This window comes from Debaryomyces hansenii (genome assembly GCF_000006445.2).
Source record: "Debaryomyces hansenii CBS767 chromosome G complete sequence".
NCBI classification, from domain to species: domain Eukaryota; kingdom Fungi; phylum Ascomycota; class Pichiomycetes; order Serinales; family Debaryomycetaceae; genus Debaryomyces; species Debaryomyces hansenii.
The window spans coordinates 1,954,117-1,977,502 of record NC_006049.2 but is presented as its reverse complement, the minus strand read 5'-3'; the positions used below and the strand labels follow the sequence as shown (position 1 = coordinate 1,977,502).

General features: G+C 35.5%; 11 protein-coding genes across 11 annotated transcripts; 6 read left to right on the top strand and 5 right to left on the bottom strand. All coding sequences in view use genetic code 12, as the record gives it.

The window, feature by feature from the left end:
* Positions 1-162: 162 nt before the first annotated feature.
* DEHA2G24464g (DEHA2G24464p) lies at positions 163-3,417 on the bottom strand (the record flags this gene model as incomplete). The annotated part of the gene is made up of 1 exon (XM_462605.1): positions 163-3,417. The coding sequence occupies one exon, from the start codon at positions 3,415-3,417 to the stop codon at positions 163-165; it is 3,255 nt and encodes a 1,084-aa protein (XP_462605.2).
* Positions 3,418-3,923: 506 nt separating this feature from the next.
* DEHA2G24442g (DEHA2G24442p) lies at positions 3,924-5,240 on the top strand (the record flags this gene model as incomplete). Its single annotated transcript, XM_462604.1, has 1 exon — positions 3,924-5,240. One exon carries the CDS (start codon positions 3,924-3,926, stop codon positions 5,238-5,240), a length of 1,317 nt encoding a protein of 438 aa, XP_462604.2.
* A 273-nt stretch (positions 5,241-5,513) lies between these two features.
* Positions 5,514-6,713, top strand: DEHA2G24420g (DEHA2G24420p; the record flags this gene model as incomplete). Its single annotated transcript, XM_462603.1, has 1 exon — positions 5,514-6,713. One exon carries the CDS (start codon positions 5,514-5,516, stop codon positions 6,711-6,713), a length of 1,200 nt encoding a protein of 399 aa, XP_462603.1.
* Positions 6,714-6,836: 123 nt separating this feature from the next.
* On the bottom strand, positions 6,837-7,823 carry DEHA2G24398g (DEHA2G24398p; the record flags this gene model as incomplete). The annotated part of the gene is made up of 1 exon (XM_462602.1): positions 6,837-7,823. One exon carries the CDS (start codon positions 7,821-7,823, stop codon positions 6,837-6,839), a length of 987 nt encoding a protein of 328 aa, XP_462602.2.
* Positions 7,824-7,996: 173 nt separating this feature from the next.
* Positions 7,997-12,985, bottom strand: DEHA2G24387g (DEHA2G24387p; the record flags this gene model as incomplete). Its single annotated transcript, XM_002777689.1, has 1 exon — positions 7,997-12,985. One exon carries the CDS (start codon positions 12,983-12,985, stop codon positions 7,997-7,999), a length of 4,989 nt encoding a protein of 1,662 aa, XP_002777735.1.
* A 2,004-nt stretch (positions 12,986-14,989) lies between these two features.
* DEHA2G24376g (DEHA2G24376p) lies at positions 14,990-16,246 on the top strand (the record flags this gene model as incomplete). Its single annotated transcript, XM_462599.1, has 1 exon — positions 14,990-16,246. One exon carries the CDS (start codon positions 14,990-14,992, stop codon positions 16,244-16,246), a length of 1,257 nt encoding a protein of 418 aa, XP_462599.1.
* A 337-nt stretch (positions 16,247-16,583) lies between these two features.
* On the top strand, positions 16,584-18,032 carry DEHA2G24354g (DEHA2G24354p; the record flags this gene model as incomplete). Its single annotated transcript, XM_462598.1, has 1 exon — positions 16,584-18,032. The coding sequence occupies one exon, from the start codon at positions 16,584-16,586 to the stop codon at positions 18,030-18,032; it is 1,449 nt and encodes a 482-aa protein (XP_462598.2).
* A 104-nt stretch (positions 18,033-18,136) lies between these two features.
* On the bottom strand, positions 18,137-18,424 carry DEHA2G24332g (DEHA2G24332p; the record flags this gene model as incomplete). The annotated part of the gene is made up of 1 exon (XM_462597.1): positions 18,137-18,424. One exon carries the CDS (start codon positions 18,422-18,424, stop codon positions 18,137-18,139), a length of 288 nt encoding a protein of 95 aa, XP_462597.2.
* A 1,234-nt stretch (positions 18,425-19,658) lies between these two features.
* On the top strand, positions 19,659-21,551 carry DEHA2G24310g (DEHA2G24310p; the record flags this gene model as incomplete). Its single annotated transcript, XM_462596.1, has 1 exon — positions 19,659-21,551. The coding sequence occupies one exon, from the start codon at positions 19,659-19,661 to the stop codon at positions 21,549-21,551; it is 1,893 nt and encodes a 630-aa protein (XP_462596.1).
* Positions 21,552-21,616: 65 nt separating this feature from the next.
* DEHA2G24288g (DEHA2G24288p) lies at positions 21,617-22,624 on the bottom strand (the record flags this gene model as incomplete). Its single annotated transcript, XM_462595.1, has 1 exon — positions 21,617-22,624. The coding sequence occupies one exon, from the start codon at positions 22,622-22,624 to the stop codon at positions 21,617-21,619; it is 1,008 nt and encodes a 335-aa protein (XP_462595.1).
* Positions 22,625-22,904: 280 nt separating this feature from the next.
* On the top strand, positions 22,905-23,348 carry DEHA2G24266g (DEHA2G24266p; the record flags this gene model as incomplete). Its single annotated transcript, XM_462594.1, has 1 exon — positions 22,905-23,348. The coding sequence occupies one exon, from the start codon at positions 22,905-22,907 to the stop codon at positions 23,346-23,348; it is 444 nt and encodes a 147-aa protein (XP_462594.1).
* Between the last annotated feature and the right edge of the window lie 38 nt (positions 23,349-23,386).

The window sequence follows — 23,386 nt, the reverse complement described above, 5'->3', positions numbered from 1 at the left end:
TAAATAAATTAACCCAATATTGAAAAATGAACGAAATGAAGCATTAAATAATTTTTTTGAGTGGTAATGATTTTTAAATTGATATGATTTTAGTATTTGAGTGATGATGAATTGGATGTTGGCTTGTAGTAAGCGAAATTCTATAGATATATAATTCGTGGCTTAGAAAAACAGATTTCTTTGTCCGGTACTTACTCCAGGTGTACCTGGGTTGGAATTATATCCTAAAGCTGCAGAACTTAAAGATAGTTGTTCCAATTGCTGCATGACAGCCATATCATGCTGTTGTTGTTGGTTTAATTGTTGTGGTTGAGCAGCATGCTGCTGTTGACCTATATTGGTCTGAGGTTGGTTAGTCATGGACATCATCATTTGAGGAGGCATCATCATAGGATACCCTTGTTGCTGTGGTTGATGCTGGTGGTGCTGCTGTTGATGTTGAGAAATTTGAGGTGGTAGCGCATAATGGTGACTAGCAGATGCATTTTGTACTGGAACACCTTGTCCAACTAAATACCCCATTGGATTAATTATATGTTGCTGAGATACTTGAGATTGAGCCAGTGGAACTTTATTTGAGTTAGAGTTAGCACGACCTCCTCTTTTACTCCTTCTGCTTCCTATAGAGGTAGATCTGTTCAACCTTGTCGTAGACAATCCAACCTCATCCATCAACTTCTTATAAGCCTGAAAATTAGTAACGTTTACTTCTAAAAGAATTCTTCTAATTTGTTGTATAATGAATTGCTGGTATTTAGAATTTTTGTCTGAATCATTCTCATCGTTGACAGTTAACATCAAAGGATTGGATAAAATCTTATAAACAAATAATGGACCTGCTGAATTTTCCTGGTTTTCGCTAAGAATGAATTCCAATAGCTTTGAAGGAGGCCTATTAAAATCATCTTCAGATTCTTCAAATTTACCGAATATAGAATCCATAATAATCTGCTTCAGGTTAAGATCAGATCTATTATTTAAAATTTTTAAAATTGTTAAATTGGCTAACTTGTGAGTACACAATTTTTCTAAATTGGGCAAAAACTTTTCAGTCAATAACTCAAATCTATTGTCTTTACTGGCACCGCATCCATTAAATGTGTCTAAGAACCAGGTAATTAACAAAGAACCATTATTATTAACAACCAATTCATTAGCGAACTCAACAATCAATCCAGCGACTAGTATTACTTGTTCATTTGAAATTACGTCACTTTCGTTTGCTGTTTCTAAAATAGTTCTGATACATCTTGCGCCAAATCTACCAAAACTAATTTCAAGGAAATTATCTAACATGGTTTCAAACATAAAATCATTGAATGGAGAAGAAAACTTAAGACAACCCTGCAAAACGTAGTTACCGAACTGATCGTTGAATAATTTAACCGCATACGGCTTTAAGCTTGCACCAATAAGATATTTTTGTTGATAATCTTCGTTGCATAAGTTAATAATCTTTTGAATTGCCCACGTACCATTCTTATGAATACTTAATTGCGTCAAAAAAGGTGTAATTTCCTTTACCATCATTAATTTGATAAGGGGAGATTCAACAACTGCGAAAATCTTCTGTACTATAGTATTACCAAGATAATCGTAGCATAACTCTGGTAATTCATCCAACATTGCTAGACATAATTCTTCTAATTCTAATTGACTCATTACTTTATTAGATATTTCGTTGTCTTCGGAATCTGATGCGTTGTTAGCACCAGATGCCTGAGATGGTAGCTGTTCACTATTTTCTAAAATTTTACGCAATTCTCTTAGCTTAGGTGAGTCGAATTGACGTAAGGGAATTGGGTCAGGCAACGGACCAAAGTTATCTTGATAATTTTCATTTGGATAAGAAATTGACTTGCTAATTATCGAAACGATTTTATTTAAATCAACAACTTTACTAGAACTTGATAATCTATTAATTGCTGCGATTAAATTCTCTTGGATAGATAATAAATCAGTAGGTGAAGGCTTTGAGGTTTCATGAACTGAACGAACCCCGCCATTTTTCAGTGAAGACGACTGTAATGGTGTAGTGGAACTAGGATTCCCACTGGTATATGATGCCTCATTACTAGTTGCGCTGCCATTTGAATTTTCAACAAATTTTGCAAATGCCACGTATAAGACAACTCCTGGGACTAATTCTAAGTGGTTAAAACTAGCTTTCAAAGTCATTGCCAAATCGACAGAAGTACATTCTATCAATGCCAATTTAGACGTACTTGTTGAAGAAATTCTCACACTTTTTATACTTCCCAATGATCTATTATTGCCCAACGAATTATTTAATAGGGACCACAATTTTACTGAATCGATAAATTGCGGCAAATTGTCGAACAAAATATTCTTGGTTGGACCCAATTTCGGATTCTCGAACGAAGTCGTAATCATTAATTGAGACAACACAAAATCATCTTGCAATAAAGGCTTTTGTCCCAAAACCTGGTTTGTATGTTGTTGAGGATTTTGTTGGAATAAGTTTTGCGCTAATAGCTGCTCTTGATGCTGTTGTTGATGTGGTAATTGCAGTTGAATACTAGACTCATGCAATACTGGGGTAGTACCGGAATAGGTTTGAGATCTATGTCTCGTATTATTCGAATTAGGATGATTCATATTAATCATTAAATTGTCTAATAATGCATTTATGTCATTTGTCTTGTTAGGAGTAAATGGAGAATTACTCATCATATTTGAGTTCATCGGATCCATTGAGTAAGAATTACTCGATAAAGATATTGAAGATGAGCTCACATTTGGTACAGCTGCAGTAGTCGTATATGACCTGTATCTCTGGTTATTAGTAGTATCCATATTCACATTGTTATTAGCAGATGTAGGCGTACTCGACGGATTTGTATCGTTATGATGCGATACCGTAGATTTTTGCGCATTAAGTACTGGGCTTATGAAACTATTATTGCCGTTCGTACTGCCATTATTATCATTAGCATTTGGAGCAGTACTGTTGAGATCAAAATTATCTAACATATTTGTGCCAGTATGTGACGGTGAATGAAGCGATAAAGTATCGTCATTCCAGATTGAATTGGTCGAAAACAATGACCCTGATCTCATCCTTCTTGAGTTGCTGTTTCCCCCATTCGGAATGTCTACCGCTTGGCTATTTGGTGATGATGACACTGCAAGCGAAATAGAATCCATAGTAGGCAAACACAACGATTCCGAGTTGTAGCTTTTTGCCAACGAACCAGTTGAATTAGTCATTGCATCATTCTCTTCCAACAACGATCCCGCATTACCCATTGCACCACCTGCACTCAAAAACGACGACGGCAACGTCCCTGATCTGCTCCTTGACTGTCCCGTGTTCTTATAGGAATTCGATGGTGTAAGACTTATCGAAGGAGGTGGAGATGAAGGATTAGTACCGTTATTAAAATTACTATTCATCCTCAAGTTTGCTTGTAGTTTATCGATTTTCTTTTGTATGAATAAATGTCACTCTATTATTTATTGGTTTTTCCTTAAGATTTCATAAACTATCACTAAACTCGGTTCTGACGTATTGGACTTAACTTCTTTGTTAATCATTTACTACGCTTGTTAGTGATTTAGCGAGTTTTTCATTGGATTATATAAGCAACACGATTATTTTGAAAGACGAGCTACTCCTATTTACAAGTCCAAAGACCCGACGTACGGTACTGGCACAATAATTTTATTAAGAAACGAATTGCGGTTGGTGAAAGACTACCAGCATTCGTATCGTGTGTGTATCCGTATAGCGCCATCATTGCTCTAAAGGTCGATTTTGAAGATGTAAAAATGACGATTTTCGGGGTTTTGTGGCTTGTTCGACTATATGCAGTATGGTGATATGGGAATAGAAGAACTAGGAATAGTGATATAGAGCATTCGGTGGAACCGTGGTATATGGTGCATTAAATAGGACAATTATGAATACGCCGTTATCAGACTACATTCAGAAGGTGTGCTTGCTGGTGAATTTGGAGGATTCTCAAAAATTCAGGTCTTGTATAACCATTAACCCGGGGATTAACGAGGGTACTATCAGAGCCCATTTTCCAGAACCCAATGATTTCGATCTCCATCCGATCCCAGAAAAGTTCCGTAATGTTGTTAAGAGCTATTTGAAGTTGATGAAATCGGTGTACATTGCAAATAGCATCAATGCGTCGTTTTTCGATTTAAACGAAATGGTAAATAATTTGAACAGAGCAGCAGACACGCAGACTAATTGGATCAATCAACCGCTAATCAATGCATGCACGGAGTTAATAAGTGTTTACCAGGTCAGACTGAAAAACTTTCCGGAGGAGGAAGAAATGGAGCTTTCTAATTTGGAAAACAACGAGTATGGTAACTCATCGTCGTCGTTAGAGCGCTTAGCTGCGACCATAAATGGGCTGTTTAAGTTGTCGCTAAACGATAAAAATCTTGATTTGTCTCAATCAAAAAGGTTGGATATTTACTTCTTCTTGGGAAATCTCATTAAGATTTACTTCAAGTTAGGTAAGCTAGAGTTGGCGAAGTCGGTGGAGAAGGCCTTAAAAGGTACTAGGTTCAACTTACCGAAATTAAACGGTGCTGGTTCCTCAAAAAGGTATGCAGTTACGTATTTGTATTATAGTGCATTACTTTCGCTTGATGACGCAGATTTCACTACAAGCGAAGAGAAATTAGTAAAGGCAATGGAGATTTTGTCTTGCTATAAAGACCCCAAAAATGTGAAAAATCAAACAGAGAAAATATTGATTATTTTGTTACCATTAAAGCTTTATAATAAGCGATTAACTCCCTCTAACGAAATCTGGGAGAAATTCCCAAAGTTAAAGTTCATGTATAAAGACAATTTGTTTGATGCCATAAAGAATGGTAACTTGAAAAAATTTGACCAAGCCTTAACCAAGTACCAATTAATTTTATTAAAAAATCATCTTTATCTATTGTTTGAAATGATGAAATCTTTATGTTATCTAAAGCTTGTTAAAAAGACCGTCTCGATTATTCATTCGCTAAATTCAGAAACTAAATCTCATATTGTTCCATTAAGTGCTATCCAATTAGCTCTAGAATTCTCAACAAATGATTCGTATAAAGAATCTGATAAATTCGCATATAACTTGGATGCAGTTGAATGTATTTTGGCAAATTTAATAAGTAGTGGTAAGATAAAAGGTTACCTATCTCACGCTAACAGGTGTATAGTGCTATCAAAAGCTAACGCATTTCCTAGTCTAGAATATAAATAATTAATAGAAATAATTTTGACTACATTTTGGAGATCAGCCGGCAATGCTGGCCATTGCCATTACATATATCACTAGAATATAATGACCTCCCAATACCCATCCATTTATCAAACCCATTGGGAGTATCAATTTTGTCACGTGGTTTTAAATGCACAAAAGTTTAATCAAAAAAATTTCATCAATAATCAAATCACCAACACTAAAGCTACAGAACGGTAACTTATTTCACTTAATAATTCATTCCTATATCAATACGATACCAAATAAATCAATATGTCGTTTGTAAATATTTGTCGTGACAACACCGATCCGTTCTACCGTTATAAGATGCCTGCGATTCAATCAAAGGTTGAAGGTAGAGGTAATGGTATTAAAACTGTCATCGTCAACGTGGCAGAAGTTGCTAGAGCTTTGGGTAGATCGCCAGATTATGTTATTAAATATTTTGGTCACGAGTTAGGTGCTCAAACTAATACGGAACGTTGTTTAATTAATGGTAGTCATGATGCAAGCGAATTGCAAGATTCGTTAGATGGCTTCATTAATAAGTTCGTTTTATGTGCAAGTTGTAAGAATCCAGAAACTGAAATTCAAATTAAAGAAAAGGATAGACTTCAAAGAGATTGTAAGGCATGTGGTCATATTTCTGTAATTGATCCAAGACATAAGTTATACACATATATTTTGAAGAATCCACCAGCAGGCAGTGGCAAAGGTGGTAAAGGTGGTAAGAAGTCTGCGACTGCAACCGCTAACGTTGTTGGTGGTGGTAAATCTATTTCTGATATTGCTTCAGGCCAAGCTGTGAAACAATCGCAAGACGGTGAACAAAATGATGATGATGATATCTTAACTAAAAAAATCAATGCTGAAGCAGCTGCATTAGCCAATGAAGCCATTGAAGTCGCTGATGATGACTGGGCTGTTGATATGTCGAAGGAAGCGATTGAAGCAAGAGCTAGAGAGTTAGAGGGCTTGAGTTTGAACGAAGACCAAGAAAAATTCAATCAGTTTGGAGAATGGTTATTGGATGAATCTAAAGATTCAAAAGACGACTTACCAAGTGATATTGATATTTATAAGAAGATTGTCGAATTAGACATCCTTGAAAACCCTGAAACTGTTCAAGTTTTAGCTCAAACGTTATTCGATGATGATATAATCGAACAGATTGAAGAACATTTAGGTTTGTTAGCTAAATTAATTGATCATGATTCTGACTTCGAAAAGTCATTTTTGGGTGGTTTGGAAAGATACTTGGGATTAGAGAACCAAGCTTTAATTTCTGCTCTTCCAAAAATTTTAGTCACTATTTATGATAAAGACTTGATTAGTGAAGAAGTTATTACTTCGTGGGGTTCCAAGGTTTCCAAGAAATATGTTCCAAAAGATGTTTCAAAGAAAGTTCGTAAAGCAGCTAAACCATTCCTTAAATGGCTTCAAGAAGCTGATGAAGAAAGTGACGACGAATAATTTCATGTCCTTCATTTATGATGTTCGTTTTATGGCATATTTAATACATAATATCGTATATATAGTTTAATACACTTGAATTTTTGTTTATTTATTCATTGCAATCATCTATATATTGCTAACCTAACGTCTATTTTGAGGGGGTGGTGGTGGTGGAATACCAAAATTCGGTACTTGACCAGGTCTACTATTATTCATGAAATTTGGCATATTGGGCATATTAGGCATATTGGGCATGTTATTCATATTTGGCATGTTGGGCATATTAGGCATATTAGGCATATTAGGCATATTAGGCATATTAGGCATGTTAGGCATATTAGACATGTTAGGCATCCCTGGCATCCCTGGCATCCCTGGCATCATTGGCATACCCGGTGGCATCATGCCCATTGGCGGCATACCCATTGGCGGCAGCATAGCTGTAGGTTTATTCGTAGGAGTATTGTTTGAGCCACTTTTACCAGATGGCATAGGTGGTGGCCCAGCACCACCGCTCATTAATTGTGCCATCAACTTTTGTGGGTTAAACTCGCCTCTTAATTTATCCTGTTTGCAACAGTAAGCTGTCCATGTAAATTCATCAAATCCATAATTAAAATAATCAGATATATCTGCCCCTGGAAACCTCCATGGTTTATCTTTAAGTTTCTCTAAATCTACTTGAGTGAGAGGTTTACCATCCAATTGAGCCACAGAGTTTATATCAATGCTAGATCCTTTGTCTGCTTGATTGGAAACAATCGTCGTTGTGGCATTCTTATCACCACCTGCATCCATATCAGTAACAGCATCAATTGTATCATTTTGAGGACCAGATGTTGTTATTGTCTGACCACTTTTTGGTGCACTTTCACCTATAACAAACTCTATATCATCATCTGAATCTGAATCTTCCTCTGAATCATTGTCATCTTCGTCATTACTGCTATTTTCAAGGCTATCCTTCTCTTCTACCTCACTTTTCTTAGCAGCAGTTGTCTTCGATAGTTTTTCTTGAGATTCATCGCTCTGTTCCGTTATCTTCTGTTTCTTGGAAACAGGTTGATCATTATCATCATCTGATCCATAAAGGTATGCGTCCTCGTCGTCGGAATGTTTCCCAGCCATTTGATTCTGTTGTATTATATTCCAGTATAATTTTTAATTAATTCAACTACTCTTTGCTCCATTTGATATTTAGAAAAACTAAAGATGTCACGTGTTATACATTGAAACTAAAATTACTAGTATATTATAATATATAAACAAATATCCGAATGCAATTCTAAATAAACATACAATTAAAAAATCTTTTTCGTACGAGAGCGTTCGTTAGGAGGTTCCTGCTTTGTACGTGCTCCCTCTATCATTAATTTAACCCAAGGTTGACGACGGAATTTATTACGATAAACAATCTTTTCTAAAATTGTAACCCACTCAAGTTTCTCTGCCCTATTTGGTGCTCCAAAGTCAATCACCTCGCCATTAGCAAATCTAATTTTGAACGAATGTGGTACTAAAATAACATCACTGAAATTTCTATAATTGGCAGATGATTTATTGATATCTTTCTCATCGACATAAATAACATCAACAATCTTTGAAAGGTTAATCTTAGCTCTAGTCTTATGAGAGAATTCGCTATGAGCAATCAAAGATGTGCCTTGCAATTTGAAAAATCTCTTTTTCAATATTTCACAGTCTCCGCCTTCTTGATGCAAGTAACCCTCATGAGCCAACGTTGATTCTTGATGCAAATCTTCGATACATTCATAAGCAGATTTGATGCTAGTAGGTAAAATCTCTTGATTATCGGTTCTTGGCACAAACATCATCTTGACTTCAAGCTGTCCAATTCTATATGGTTGGCATCTAGTCCTGACTTCATTGCCTTTGCCAGAAATTGTTTCCCATTCATTAAAACAAGTTATGTTAAAATTACATGCTTCACCTGTAATTTTACTCTCATATTGATCTAAATCAACATAGCATCTTGCAAATGATCCATCCTGTGCAATCTTATTGGACCAAGTATCCTTCAGTTCTTGCGGAACAAACTTTGTTGTAGTAATAATATCCTTGGATCCAAAGAGTCGGCTTAATCTATTTTTCGACTTTACAACTCTTCTTTCATTCACCTCAATAAGTTTTCCTCTAGACTTTTCATAGCTAGCCTTCATGGTTAGAATGAATTCTAAAGAGTCTCCAACCGTCAACTCAAATTCCTTGTTTATTAAGGTATTATGTGAGTCCATTTTATAGTTCGAAGTTTTAATACAGTGAACACCATTATCCAACGTAATAGAGAAATCTGCATGATGTTCGTCGATATCAGGTAAATCGATACTCTTTAATCCAATAACCCTCAAAAATAGTTTTCCCCTTTCTTGTAATCCAGCTGATTGGTCCTTAATATTTAATTGAGGATTGGTCTGTTGCTGTTGTTGTTGCTTTTGTTGTTTCCAAGCGGTATGGTAATCTCTATTTGCCGTGCTTAATGGTTTGGTATTCGCCGTATCATTAGAATAAAATGATGGAACGGAAACAGTGCTAGGTTTATAATCATGGACTGGGATTTTCAATTCACTCTTTGCTGGTGAATCTCTCAACTTTTTATTTATCAATTCCTCCCCGGCAAAAGAAGAGCTATCTTCATTTACATTTTCCTTTTCATCTGCCTTAGAGGGTGATGAGACAGATTTAGCAGCAATAGCCGAATCTTTCTTTACCAACTTAGTAGGAGAACCAATTTTAATTGGGGAGGCTCGTTTCTTGGGTGACATGTTTTCTGACGGATCAGTTGTCTGATAAATTTTCGTGGGCGAAATGTCGTTACTGGCTGGTGTCAAATTAATCTCTTTATCACTTTCAACACTACCCTGACTACTTGGGAGGGGTTCTGAGACCACATAGTTTTCTAAAGAAGCAGCAGGAGCAGCCTCCTTATTATGAATCACAGAAGTTGTTCTAGATGGAGACTGCGAATTATTGTTAAACAAGTTGTCTGAAGGCTTTGGAACAAAATCAAATTCGTTGAAAAGTTGGTCCTTCGATAATAACGCAGAAGGAACTCTTAATAACTCATTTGCCAAATGAGGTAATACCTCTTTATCAAGCACAGGACTTGATTCAGTAGACACGTTACAAATGGATGCATGCTGTTGTAAATCGTCATACTTGTCGTCCGGCTCATTAACAATGGAGTTCTTTTTGCTATTACCAACTAACTTAACTTTTGAATATTCGTCTTGACTTATAACCCTTTTGGTTGCCAATATCCGCTTCACGTCATCACGATCCATGCTAGGTAATGTCTTCATACCATGACTTTTAATGGTAGGAGGTTGCTTTACGACATCCTCGAAGATCTCATCATACTGATTCCTTGGAGATAACGTTGAATTGGTTCTCCTTATTTCAAAAGATGGTACTCTGAATTTCGATTGATTTGTTTGTGATTTTTGTATATTTTTTGGTTTCAAAGTTTGATTTGCACTCAACTCAGGCCTTAAGGATCTTTGAATCTTGAATTCATGACTCAGCGTATTCTTGTTAAAATTATTTCTGGCCTTGGGTGGCTCAACCACATTAGGGTTGTTATCAAGATTAGACAAAACATTTCTTGTATTTAATGGGGTATTATTTTGACCGTTAGCATCGCCAAGATGTGAATAGTTACTCATACCGGATGTATTATATCCAGATTTAAAAAGCCTGAGTTGGCTTCCAAATCCAGAATCCTCCGATAATTCAGGTAAAAATCCAGAAACATGGAGATCTTCAAATCCTGGACTGACTACTCTTCTTGACATAACATTGACTTCTTTGAACTTTTTAGGTTGCAAAGAGGAAGGAAACCTGACTCTACTACTTGAATCATTTTCAGGTGTCTTGTTTACATCATAACTCAAGGGTGAAATATGGCTATTAGCATGAGTATTGTATGGCTTTTTCTGCCTCTCTTGTGAATGCCAAATTGAAATGAAGTCAAGAGGCTTATTATCTGCGTCATTTTCGGCAGATAACGATTCTTCGTACGAATTATTATGTTCAAGATTTTTTGTTATATCATCAAATGAAGAATAATTGTTTGCTTCGATTTGTGGCAACGTAATCTCACCTGGAGGTGCGATGTTTGAAGAATTAGCTAAAACATTCTCATCGTAATCTTCTTGCGCAATTGGAGCTGGTGGATGGGTAGCATCAATAGCTTCATCGACGTTACGTGGAGCCAACGTTTTACCAATAAAATGATCAGATGCATCCTTAAACTCTTGAGAATTAACTGAAAGATTGGGCGATAAATTCACATCCAACAAACTTTCACCTTTGAAGTTATTTGAGTATGGACCCGTTCCCTTATTGTTTTCATGTTTCACATCATTCACTGTTGTCAATTCATTGTTTGTATAATCAGCGTTATCTTCCCTATCACCATCATTACTATCTTCAAATTTCCAATCGCTATCTATATGATCCCTTATAGAGAATTTGTTAGCACTGTCAGTGACTTCAGATGTATCGTCAACTGACGTCTGATCATTTGCTTTCATCAGTGTACTCATATTATTCAACTCACTTTCTTTATCTTCTTGAGTATGATTTAATTCAGATTTAATTAACCTTATATCCTTGTGTGTTCTACCATAACCAGAGACTGATTCAATCTTTGAAGTTGCTTCATACTCGTGATAATTAATATGGGGCTCCTTTTTAATATCATCGTTGAATTCTGGCTTAGTCAAACATTGCTGATGTTCATCATCGGATGACAACATATGCCCATTTTGATTCAAACCTGTGTGTTCATCTTTGATAAATACATCCCATTTTCCTTCTTGATCTTCTTCTTCTTCTTCTTCTTCTTCTTGCTTTATCAATATGTTTCCTGATTGAAGCAGGGAGGATGGTTTATTCAAATCAGAATTTGATGCACTTTTTAATAAATTCATAATTGATTGTTCTGTATTAGTATCAAATGAATCATGGAACTCTTCGTTCTCTGAGTCGTTATTTTCCGATTGTCTCAATTCATTTAAACGACTGTTTGATGGAGTTTTCATCATTAATCCAGCATCTTCCTCTTCCTCCATGTCATCATCACCTGTTGGTATTAATGCTTCAACCATATGATTAGAAAATCCCTTTATACCATCATTAAGTGCAATTCCCTTGTTAGGAATGTATTGGTGTCCATTTGATTCTAAGTATCGATTGCTTTCTACTAACGATTGCAAAGACGATTGAGAAGAGCCTGCTGACCTTAGTCTAACTTCTGACGATTTCATCAATGAGTTTAATGGATTTTCTATTTCAGGTTGCTCTTGTTTCTTCAAATCTAAAGATAAAACGTGAATGTTTGTCACGGTCTTATTTTTAACGGCATTATCCAAATTAGTCAAATGATCATCAAGTTCCTCTGTTTTTACATGCTTATTTGATAAGAAAACATCAAGCTTTTCGTTCAACGATAAATTACTAAAATTGTGATGCTGTAATTTTAATTCATTTAATGTATCCCTATCTATATCCTCATCATTATTGTCATCTTGCAAAAGGGAAGAGAATGTATCAGTCTTATGGATTGGCGGTACAGGAGGAGTCTGGTTCTCATCATCTGAAGATTGAGATAATTCTTTTGGGAGCTCTTTCCATTCGTGTGGTAACTGGTCAATGCTCTCTTCGTTTGAAGCAGTAGTTATGTTTGGTTTATTAGATGGATAATGATGTATCTCAGGAGTTGAGTTTGTAAATACAACATTTTTTCTTGAAGGAGATGAGGAATCGGTTTTCTTCATTATTGATTTATTTGGTGACGAATTATTGTAGTTTGAAGTTGTGTCGTTCTCTTTATTAGGATTATTCAAATCTATGGTCGAAGTCATAGGGGTTTGAGTTACAAACGAAAATTCCTCATCCTCTAATTTAATTTTAGTTTGTATAGTCTTATTGATTTGGTCTGAATCATCAAAGCTAAAATTACGTTCAAAGGAATTGTTATCGGTGTTAGTTTCACTGGTAGGCCTTGGAGAATCCGATTCACTTATGCAAGTATCAGAACTAGAATTAAATTCTTTATTATTTAAATCTAAATTGGGCGTTTTTGCATTTAATTCTGAATTAGATTGCTTGGGGAAACTTAAGGGTTTAACTGGCGAATTATTTAACGAAACAGATTCCTTATTATCGCTTGTTGCTTCTGACGCGTCCAACGTATTAGGATATTGGTTCATTTCTTTTAATAATAAGTCCACTGATTCTAAGATAATGTTAATAAGTCTGTTCTTCATTGTCGATCTCAGTCATCACAAATGCCATGAATATCAACAAATTGATTAAATCCTGCCCTAATATACGTACCATTTTCATGTTTAAAAATATCATTGCCTGACGAAGTAGTCATATCGTTCACTATTTCTTGTGACCCTTCAATCTTATAACAGAATGTGGACATGATAAAGATGAGATGTTGATTGAGTATCTATACTTGCAATGATAGTCATACAAGCAATCTTTGTTTTCATTTTCTACATCCGAAAATTAGTTGTTTATTTACGTTTAATACAAATGTGGTAAGAGATCTGGTAATCGTTTATATGCAGGTTTTGTAATTTCTTGTGGTGACTGGTTGCAAATAAATCAATTGAACGGTGGTATTTCTTAGGTTCTATAGAAAGTAATTGAATCTACTAGGGCTATTCTATATCTGTAGTTTATATATAAGGATACGTATTTTTATCATTCTTGGTATTTTCTACATAAATTTGAAAAATCTGTATATGCGCATAAAATGGAGAATTTATTATAAAAGTTCACTTATCAATATTGGGTTAAAAAATTCAGAAATTGTAGGGACATTGAACAATCAATTATCTTATTTAATTGAGGGGTCTAAAGCAACATTTAAAGGTACTACTGGAAATAAAAACGATTGCGTGTAGTAGTCTATCTGTTGGGCATGAAATTATTTAGAGTTGACTAAATAATTTCTCTTTGGACAAGTACCATAATGCGATATGAATCAAAATTTGGTGAGTTACAAACATCCAAAAGTATCCCACTTCGAAACTTATCGGTCGTTTAATGGTTCCAATTTGACAGATACAGAATAGTGTTATTAAAACAGCCTCGCGCGATGTTGCAGATTTCTGCACCCACACTTTAGAGCAAATTCGAACAGGAATGCTAACTTACAATTAGAAAATTTCTTTTACCTTCTGTACCTAAACTATACAGTAATACTTATTTACTAACATTCTAAAAACTACCATGTTAGTAAAATTTACATTTGAAGAGATAAAGAAGCAAGAAAATGGCTCAAAATTCTTATTCTTTACCCACAAATATTTGGGTCGAGTACTAGGCTTAACATCTTCCGATATTTAGATTATGCTAGCAGTATGTATCGAAAATTATAAAATCTTGTATTGTGTTGCTTGTTATTTAGTACTTCGCCGCGGCATTCTTCCATCATGTGGAATATCAACAAAACACCGCACCACTGCCCCTTTATATTCGAGGAACAAGTGCTCATAAGTAAGTTGCTTTATTGAAAGTGTAAAATCTCAAATTCGAAGAACTATTAGTGTTCCAAAACTGCGCCATCATTGAACCAAATTTATTGCTCTACAGTAGGTTTTCATTTCCGTGTTTGCTATAAAACATTGTAAATTGTGAAAAACCATAGCTATACAGAAGTGCAATGCTTACTCCTCTATCTACGTTCTGTAGTCGTTAATACCCGAAGCGTAAAGTTATCTCACAGCATACCCCTTCCATCGTCGAAGCTTCCGTATTAACGAAACGCGCTTGTGAAAACTTTTGCCGGGTTGTGAAGGTTTAAAGTTACGCGAGTGTGCGCCAACAATACTAACAAAAACAAATAAACACGCCGTACTAAGTATTGTCGAGTCAACATAACCACTAGAATGGATACTCCACGTACCTTAGTGATTGTTCGAGAACATGCATACCTTGTCAAATAGTTTGAGCTCTGTATTTGAGTCCTATTTTGATACTCTATCGGTAAAAATTTTCACGTTTATAATACGGGTTTGCGAATATTAAGAACCTGTGGTGATTCGTACATACAGTTTCATCTATTTCCTTTGTATATACATTATCGAAGTGCAAGTGCTGTACCAATTTTTTTTTTATAAATTATTGGAGAATCCGGAAGTGTCAAATAAATTTAAACAGATAATCTTTATTGCTGATTTTCTTTTCAAAATTTAATATATTGTTTTATTAATTGCACCAAGTTACTACTTTCGCTTAAAACTTTCTGGTGTATAATGCAATTCAAAACAGTATTATTTACTTTGGCTACTTGCCTCAGCTTGTCTGGTGTTCAAGCCAAAGACTCTTGTTCATTTTCAACTACTATTACCGCAGCTAGTGCTGTTTCCGAGTTGAACTCTTGTCCAACTTTAGATGGTAAAATTGAAATCACAGGTGATGAAATTACTAGTCTTGACTTCAGCAGTGTTGAAAAAATTAAAGCTGATTTAAAGTTGTTCAACTCTTCTTCTGTTACTGATATCAACCTTAATCAGTTGAGTGAAATCAGTGGGTCTTTGACTGTTCAAGCTTATACCCAGTTACATTCTCTTGATTTGACTTCGTTGAGCAAGGCCGAAGAATTATCTTTAATTTCTTTACCATCATTTGCTATATTAAACGTGAACAAGGGTATTTCCGAAGTTGGTTCCCTTAAGATCTCAGACACTGCCTTGTCTTCATTAGAAGGTTTAACTAATTACAAGAGTGTTGGCTCGTTAGATGTGGACAACAACAAGAACATTTCTTACATCGATTTGTCTACATTAGAAACCGTTAAGGACAGTTTGGTTTTAAGTTTCAACAGTGATGAATGTGAAGTCAAATTAGACGAATTAATTTGGGCTTCCAACTTAACTATTCAAGATGTCGCTGATTTTTCTGCCGGTAACTTGACTAAAGTTAATGGTACCTTTAACCTTGCTTACAACACTTTTGAATCTATTGAATTCAAGAGCTTGAAAGAAGTTGGTGGATCTTTGCAAATCTTCGCCAACAACGACATGACTGAACTCTCTGTGAACAAATTAACTTCCATTGGTGGTGAATTCAGAATGTACAACAACACAGATTTAGAAGACATGGAAGAGTCTTTCGCCAAATTAAAGACTGTTGAGGGTGCAGTTGATATCTCAGGAAATATCGCTAACTTCACTTTACCTAAGTTAAAGGAAGTCGATGGTACTTTCACTTTTGACACCAAGTCTGATGAGTTCGACTGTACCTCATTCAAGAAGAAGCTTAAGAAGGTTGTTAAGGGCGGTAAGAGTCCTAAATGTTCTGCTCCAAAGAAGAAGAACAAGTCAACAAGCTCTAAGAAAGGATCTTCCTCTACGTCTTCTTCTTCTAAATCTACCGATTCCGGATCAAGTGCAGACTCAAGCTCTGACTCCTCTTCTTCTTCTTCAAGCAAATCCTCCGCTAATGTTTTGGTTAACAGCACCTTTATTTTGACTATTGCCTTAGGTGCCGTGTTTGCTCTATTTGTCTAGTCTATTCAAATATATACCCTCTAATGGTGACCTATATAATCTAATAAATCTATAAATTCATATATTGGTATTAAAATGTAAGTGTCTGAATATATCCTATTATGGACTATCGAATAGTTCTGATAACACAATATTTCCTAATTCATATTTATAGAAACAAAAAAGAAGCTTTTTTTGGTGCGAATTTTTCTAGTACTGCTGTAAAATTTCAAATTTCAAGGCAGATTCTTATATAAAACTTATACAAGTTCTTGCCCAACATTCTAACTGATCAAATAAGTTTCTCTTAATTCAGTTATTCAAATTAACATAGTATAAGTAAAAGAATTTGATTTAGATGAACATGTCTGAATCAATTATTGAATCATACAAGAAGGCAGACCAGGAACAACTATTCAAGTATTACGAGGCCTTATCTAAAGATGAACAATCATCATTCCTAAGCCAATTATCAAAAATTAACGATCCTTCAGAATTGGTGTCTACAGTTCAAGATGCAATAAAATTCTCTTCCTCCAACGTGACATCTAAAAACTACACGCAATTACCTCTGGAATGTTGTGCATCTACTTTGGAAACCGAAAAGAAATCTAAAGAGGAATGGTCAAAATTAGGCTTAAACGCTATCGCAAACAATGAAGTTGGTGTTCTTTTGATGGCAGGCGGTCAAGGAACTAGGTTGGGATCATCAGATCCAAAGGGTTGTTATAACGTTAACTTACCATCTGGACGTTCCTTATTTCAAATTCAGGCAGAAAAGATCTTGAAAATTCAGTCGTTAGCCAAGTCCCATCACCCTGGATCCAATCCTACGTTGTATTGGTATATTATGACTAGCGGTCCAACCAGATCACCAACAGAAAAGTTCTTTGAACAGAATAATTGGTTTGGATTGAGTAAGAGCCAAATATTATTTTTTAATCAAGGTACCTTGCCTTGCTTTAATTTAGACGGGTCAAAGATCTTGTTGAATTCCAAAAATGAATACTGTGAATCCCCAGATGGTAACGGTGGCCTCTACAAAGCTATTGCTACAAATGGTATCTTAGAAGATTTCGAAAAGAAGGGAATTAAGCACATTCATATGTATTGTGTCGACAACTCACTTGTCAAGGTTGCTGACCCAACTTTCTTAGGTTTCGTGATTGATAGAAAATTTGAGTTGGCTACGAAGGTGGTTAGAAAAAGAGACGCCAACGAAAGTGTTGGTTTGATTGTTCTTGATGAAGACAAGAATAAACCGTGTGTTATTGAATATTCTGAAATATCCTCTGACTTGGCTAATAAGACTGAATCAAATGATTCGCTGAAATTATTTTTGAGAGCTGCTAATATTGTGAATCATTATTACTCCGTTGATTTATTGAGGAGAATGATTCCAAAATGGATTTCATCGCAAGAATTCTTGCCATTCCATATTGCTAAGAAGAAAATCCCCTCTTTGAACGAACAAGGAGAGTATGTGAAGCCAACTGAACCAAATGGTATTAAGCTAGAACAATTCATTTTTGATGTTTTCCCATCTGTTGAATTATCGAAATTTGGTTGTTTAGAAGTCGATAGATCGGATGAGTTCTCTCCATTGAAGAACGCCGATGGAGCCAAAAATGACACCCCAACCACCTGTAGAGAAGCTTACCTCAAGTTAGGAACGAAGTGGGTTATTGAAAATGGAGGTGTTGTTGATGATAACGGATTAGTTGAAGTGAGTGGTTTGACTAGTTATGAAGGGGAAGGATTAGAATTTGTTAAAGGTAAGCATTATAAAGATGGCGATAAAGTATAGAGTAATCACATGTTGCTACCACCATAAAGTATTTATTTGAAATTTCAACTATAAAGTTATATAGGTATTCTTATTAAATGATGAACCATCAAAAGGTATCAAAATCATGTAGTTGTTTCATAACTCGGATTTTCGGTGAATTGGTCACTCCAATCTGAAGAAGTCGTTGAAACAGTCTTGGATGAGCTCTTAGGCTTACAGTCAGCTTGTCTCTTTCCGAATCTGATCCGTGTATTGTCATTTCTTGGAACATATTCACGTTTGGGTGTGCGAATCATGCGTTTCTTAAGAACCATAGGCTCAACAAAGTTGACAAGAATCAAAAGCAGCAATAATATCTTCAAATATTGCATTATGTTTTTAATGTGTTGCAAATAAAGGAACTGATCCATTTTCGACACCCGATTCCCTTATTTAATACATTTAGTCTTATTTATATTCCAGTACTATCAATAATTAGTTTACCAAAATTTCCCCTGCTACTCGCACTGTAGCATATTTCCCAGTTTCCTATTCCAACTTCCACAATACATGCGTCAATATTATCTCTTACTTGTTTCCATGTTTCCAAGTTACAGGTTTACATATTTTTGACTGTTTTTTTAATAATGACCCTTGTCATAACCTAATGCGTCCGTTAAAATAGTATGAAAAAAGACTTTGCTGCCTACCCATTAATCAGCTGTTCCTATTAGTTCCCCATCTGGAATCCGTTCCCCTTTCAATCGAAGTTTCCCCCCATAAGTCAATTGAATATGCAAAGTCTCATCCACCTTACAATCGTGCCTAAAAATGATCAGATTTCCTAACCATAAAATTTTCTTATAAAAGACATGTATAACCTCGAAATTATGCGTTGTCCCATTCTTATCTCCATCATAAAATGTGGTTCATTATACCAAATAACCCCATAACATAACCAATGGACGGCCCGCTGCTTCCAGATCTTTTCCCCAAAACGCAATTCCGGTATTTTTCCTGAGGCAATCGATCAAGCAGTTAGATTTATTACTGCGAATCGAATTTTGTTCAAGATTACGTCAAAAGCAAGCAAGCATCCACAAAAGTGTGCAAGTTCACTTGCCCTCACCAATTTACTATCGGAAGGACGCTTCTATTCAGAGAACATCTCTCGATGCACATTACAAACATAAAATATAAATCACCCCAAATAATGCCAACACATTGAAATTTCTGGGAATTAGGTGCTAATGTAGCTCACCATTGAACCACAGGTCTCATACTGTTATGCTGCAACTTCATTCTCAAGCATCAGAAATTACCCGCACATAGCCCCCACCAGGACACCGGAAGAGTTTTTGCCTTTTTTCATAGCCAATAGCAACAACGTCGAAATAATTTCGACAGTAAGTGAAAAATTATTTAAGATCATAATTTCCAGTATAGTGCTTCGATATTCTTTATACATAAGCCAAATCTAGAAGGACTAATATAAAGTTAAGTTCGCTTAATTTGAGAAAAAGTAAATTTCATCTCGGTATCAAGAACGGAAAGTTTCCCCATATCTATTCTTGCGGATCGCCTCGAAAAATTCGAATATAGGTTGTTCAATTTGTAGAAAACATAATATATTCACTAAAAGATACCCAATATCGAGAAAATAACATGCCACGTCGTCAAAGTAATGCTCCATCGCAGCCAGTTGTTGCTACGATTGATATTGGTACAACTTCAGCAAGAGCTATTTTGTTTAATCAAGGAGGTGTTGAAGTAGCCAAACATCAAATCGAATACTCCACCACGGCATCGGAAGCTCCAGCGGAGTCGGAGAATAAGGAACAGTTTAGAAGAAGATCGTCGCTTATGAGACACAATGCGCCTATTTTCACTGCTGAAGGTATTGCCATTTCTATAACAGACGATGTCGAAATCGAAAATAATTCTGCAAGTGTTGGTCCTACGTTGAGATTTCCACAGCCCGGATGGGTTGAGTGTATGCCAGTTCATATTTTGGCGAATGCTGTTCAGTGTTTGATAGCTTGTTTGATTACGTTGAGAAAAATCAATCAGAATCCGGAGTTGAAAATCAAGTATAAGGTCAAGGCTATTGGTATTGCTAACATGAGAGAAACAACGATTGTGTGGTCTCGTAAAACCGGTAAGCCTTTGAGTAATGGTATCACATGGACTGATACAAGAACTGCAGAAATTGTGCAGCACTTGGAAAGGACAATTGACGATGAAAGAAAAGAAGAATTAAAGCAAAAGACCGGGTTGCCATTATCCACCTATTTTTCTGCCGCCAAATTGCGTTGGTTAATAGATAATGACGATACCATAAAGGAGGAATACGAGAAGGGTGATGGTAACTTAATGTTTGGTACGGTTGATACGTGGTTGATTTATCACTTAACCAAGGAAAGATCCTTTGTATCCGACGTTACCAATGCATCTAGAACTTATTTTATGGACTTAGAAACAAGAGATTATGACGATGATTTATTAGATTTTTGGGGTATTGATCCTACGAGGGTAGCGTTACCAAAGATTGTATCTAGTTCGGAATTCTACGGATCATTTGCGGCTCCAAATTTATCTAACTTAGGTTTCCACAATAAGATCACTCCAGAAGCATACGAAATATTGAAAACTATTACCGGCATTCCCATTTGTGGGTGTCTTGGTGACCAGTCAGCTTCATTAGTTGGCCAATTAGCATTTAAGCCTGGTTCTGCTAAATGTACTTATGGTACTGGTTGTTTCTTGTTGTATAATACCGGTAATCGTAAGTTAATCTCTGAACATGGCACAGTAACAACGATAGGCTTTTGGTTCCCTAACTTAAAGGACGAGGACGCCAATCCACATTATGCATTAGAAGGTTCAATTGCTGTTGCAGGTTCAATTATTCAATGGTTAAGAGATAATTTGAAGTTGATAGAACACGCGAGAGATGTTGGACCTTTGGCCTCCCAAGTTGATAATGCAGGTGGAGTTGTATTTATCCCAGCTTTCTCAGGTTTATATGCTCCATACTGGGATGGTGGCGCTAGAGGTACAATTTTTGGTATGACACAATATACCTCTTCATCTCATATAGCAAGAGCTGCATTAGAAGGTGTCTGTTATCAAGTTAGGGCTATCTTGAGAGCCATGGCTAATGATGCGGGCGCAAGTGAAGATTTTTTGGAAGAAGCGTTAAATAGGCAAAATGAGAAAAAGCCATTATCTGCATTATCTGTTGATGGTGGTATGTCAAAGGCTGATGAGGTGTTGCAAATTCAAGCGGACATTTTAGGACCATGTGTAACTGTCAAAAGGGCAAATATATCTGAATGTACAGCATTGGGTGCAGCGATTGCAGCCGGCTTATCATTCAAAGATGAAGAAGAAAGAGTTTGGAAAGATTTCGATGATATTTATGAAAAGATTAATGGAACGGATGATGAGAAGAATAATTTCAAAGCGAAATTGCCTGATTCCGATAGAAGAAAGTATTGGAAGAGGTGGGAGAAAGCAATCGATAGAGCTAAAGGTTGGTTAGATGAAGATAATTAGTATTATTTAGATTCTTTTTGGATTTTCGTAGTTTGTGAATAGAATAATTTATATTGTCATATGATCTATTTATTTGTTGCTTCTTCTTCGAAGCTGCTATTGTAATCGTCTATATCTACTATGTCATCTTCGAACGTAATATTTTCTTCTTCACTTAGTGAAACATTAGCATCTAAGATACTTTTATTATTAAAATCTTCCATTGCCTCGAAATTAAACGAACTGTTTGCCATATCTTCTTTTTCTGCATCCGCTTTGGAAGATATATTGTTAAATAACCCGTTTACAAACTTAGAAGTTTTAGTAGTAAACTCATCAAACTCATTTTGTTGCGTAGCCAAAAATGTTTTGAGCTTCTCATTGTCGTTAATTTCAATTTTATTCCTTACATCTTTAACGAAGTTTTTTAGCACCGGTGCATTTAATTGAGTATGACTTATTTGGCCTTGCACCCTGGTTAAGTAATTACTGAAATTATTTATGGATTTGACCGAGTTAATAGGTGGAAGTGCGTTTGGGGATTTGGAGTTATTTACTGTACGATCTATCTTACTATTTGATATCCCTTGGTTAATCTGGAAAATGTTGGACGCCTTTTTCTTCAAATTATTCAAGTTGTTAAAATTGTTGAAGTTACTCATATTTGTATCTTTTTTTGGCTGTTCAATATCTTTCTCAAGTTTAGATGCTATTTCAGCCAATTCAAATTTTGTAGCCTCAACTTGTCTTTCCAACTCAATTAGCTTTCTCTGCTTGGAAGCAAATTGGATCATTAATTCTTCTTGCGACGATTCATCTTGTTCAATGACTGATTCGTTTATTGGCACATACACAGGTAATCCTGTTTTACCTTTTAGCTTGGTTGGTGTGGTATTATGATCTTTCCTTTCATCTTCTTTCTTATTAGGAGAAAGAGAAAACTTCACTAGCCCCGTTGATTCACTAATGATTCTTTCATTCTTGTTTGTTGTGATATCGATTGTTTTCTGATTCACAGGACTCAATATTGAATAAGATTTTCTTTTATTTATTGTTCTAGGAGTATAACAATTCTCCTTACCTATTTCTACCATTCCGATCTTATGGGCTCATAAGAAACGATTAATATTAGTTTAATCCTTTCATATAAATCTGGTACTTCTTTGAGATGTTGCAATAGCTGAATGATATTTCCTAATCTGGTAATTTAATAACATGTATTACGCACATGAAGAATTAACGATTTTTTCCAAAATCCAACCATCAGATTTAACGTCAATCTTCGACGATTGCTACGTAAATTATTTAAAATTCTTTTACTAAGATAGTTTTAAAACATATAGTTTATAATCCATCAATAAAAAAATCAATACAATGTCATTTGCTGGTCGTCTTAAATGTTACATCTCGAGTTTCTTGGTTATTTATGCCGTATACTTATTAACCTATAAATGCAATAAGTTGGACGAATCTCCATTAGAACACGGAATTGAGACAGTATTCCATCCATTATCCCACCATCACAATACATTGTGTGATGGATTGAACAAGGGTGTTCATTTCGTCAATCCATACTTTGAAACTGCCGGTAATTATTTCGGTCAACATGTTCGTTCCCATAGCTTGTTTAAGCAATATTCTGTTGATGATAAATTAGAAGTTGTAAGAACTTCTTACTATAGCTATATCCACCCATTAGTGATTAAACTCTTTGAATTTTTCGAAGTTGTTGAATATCACGTTTATCAACATTTTGCCCAGCAATGGGCTAGAGTCCAAGCATTTTATTCTAGCCAAATTGCTCCAAAATTGGCTTAATATCTATTTATATTTGTGACCTTAACTGTTTAACTATG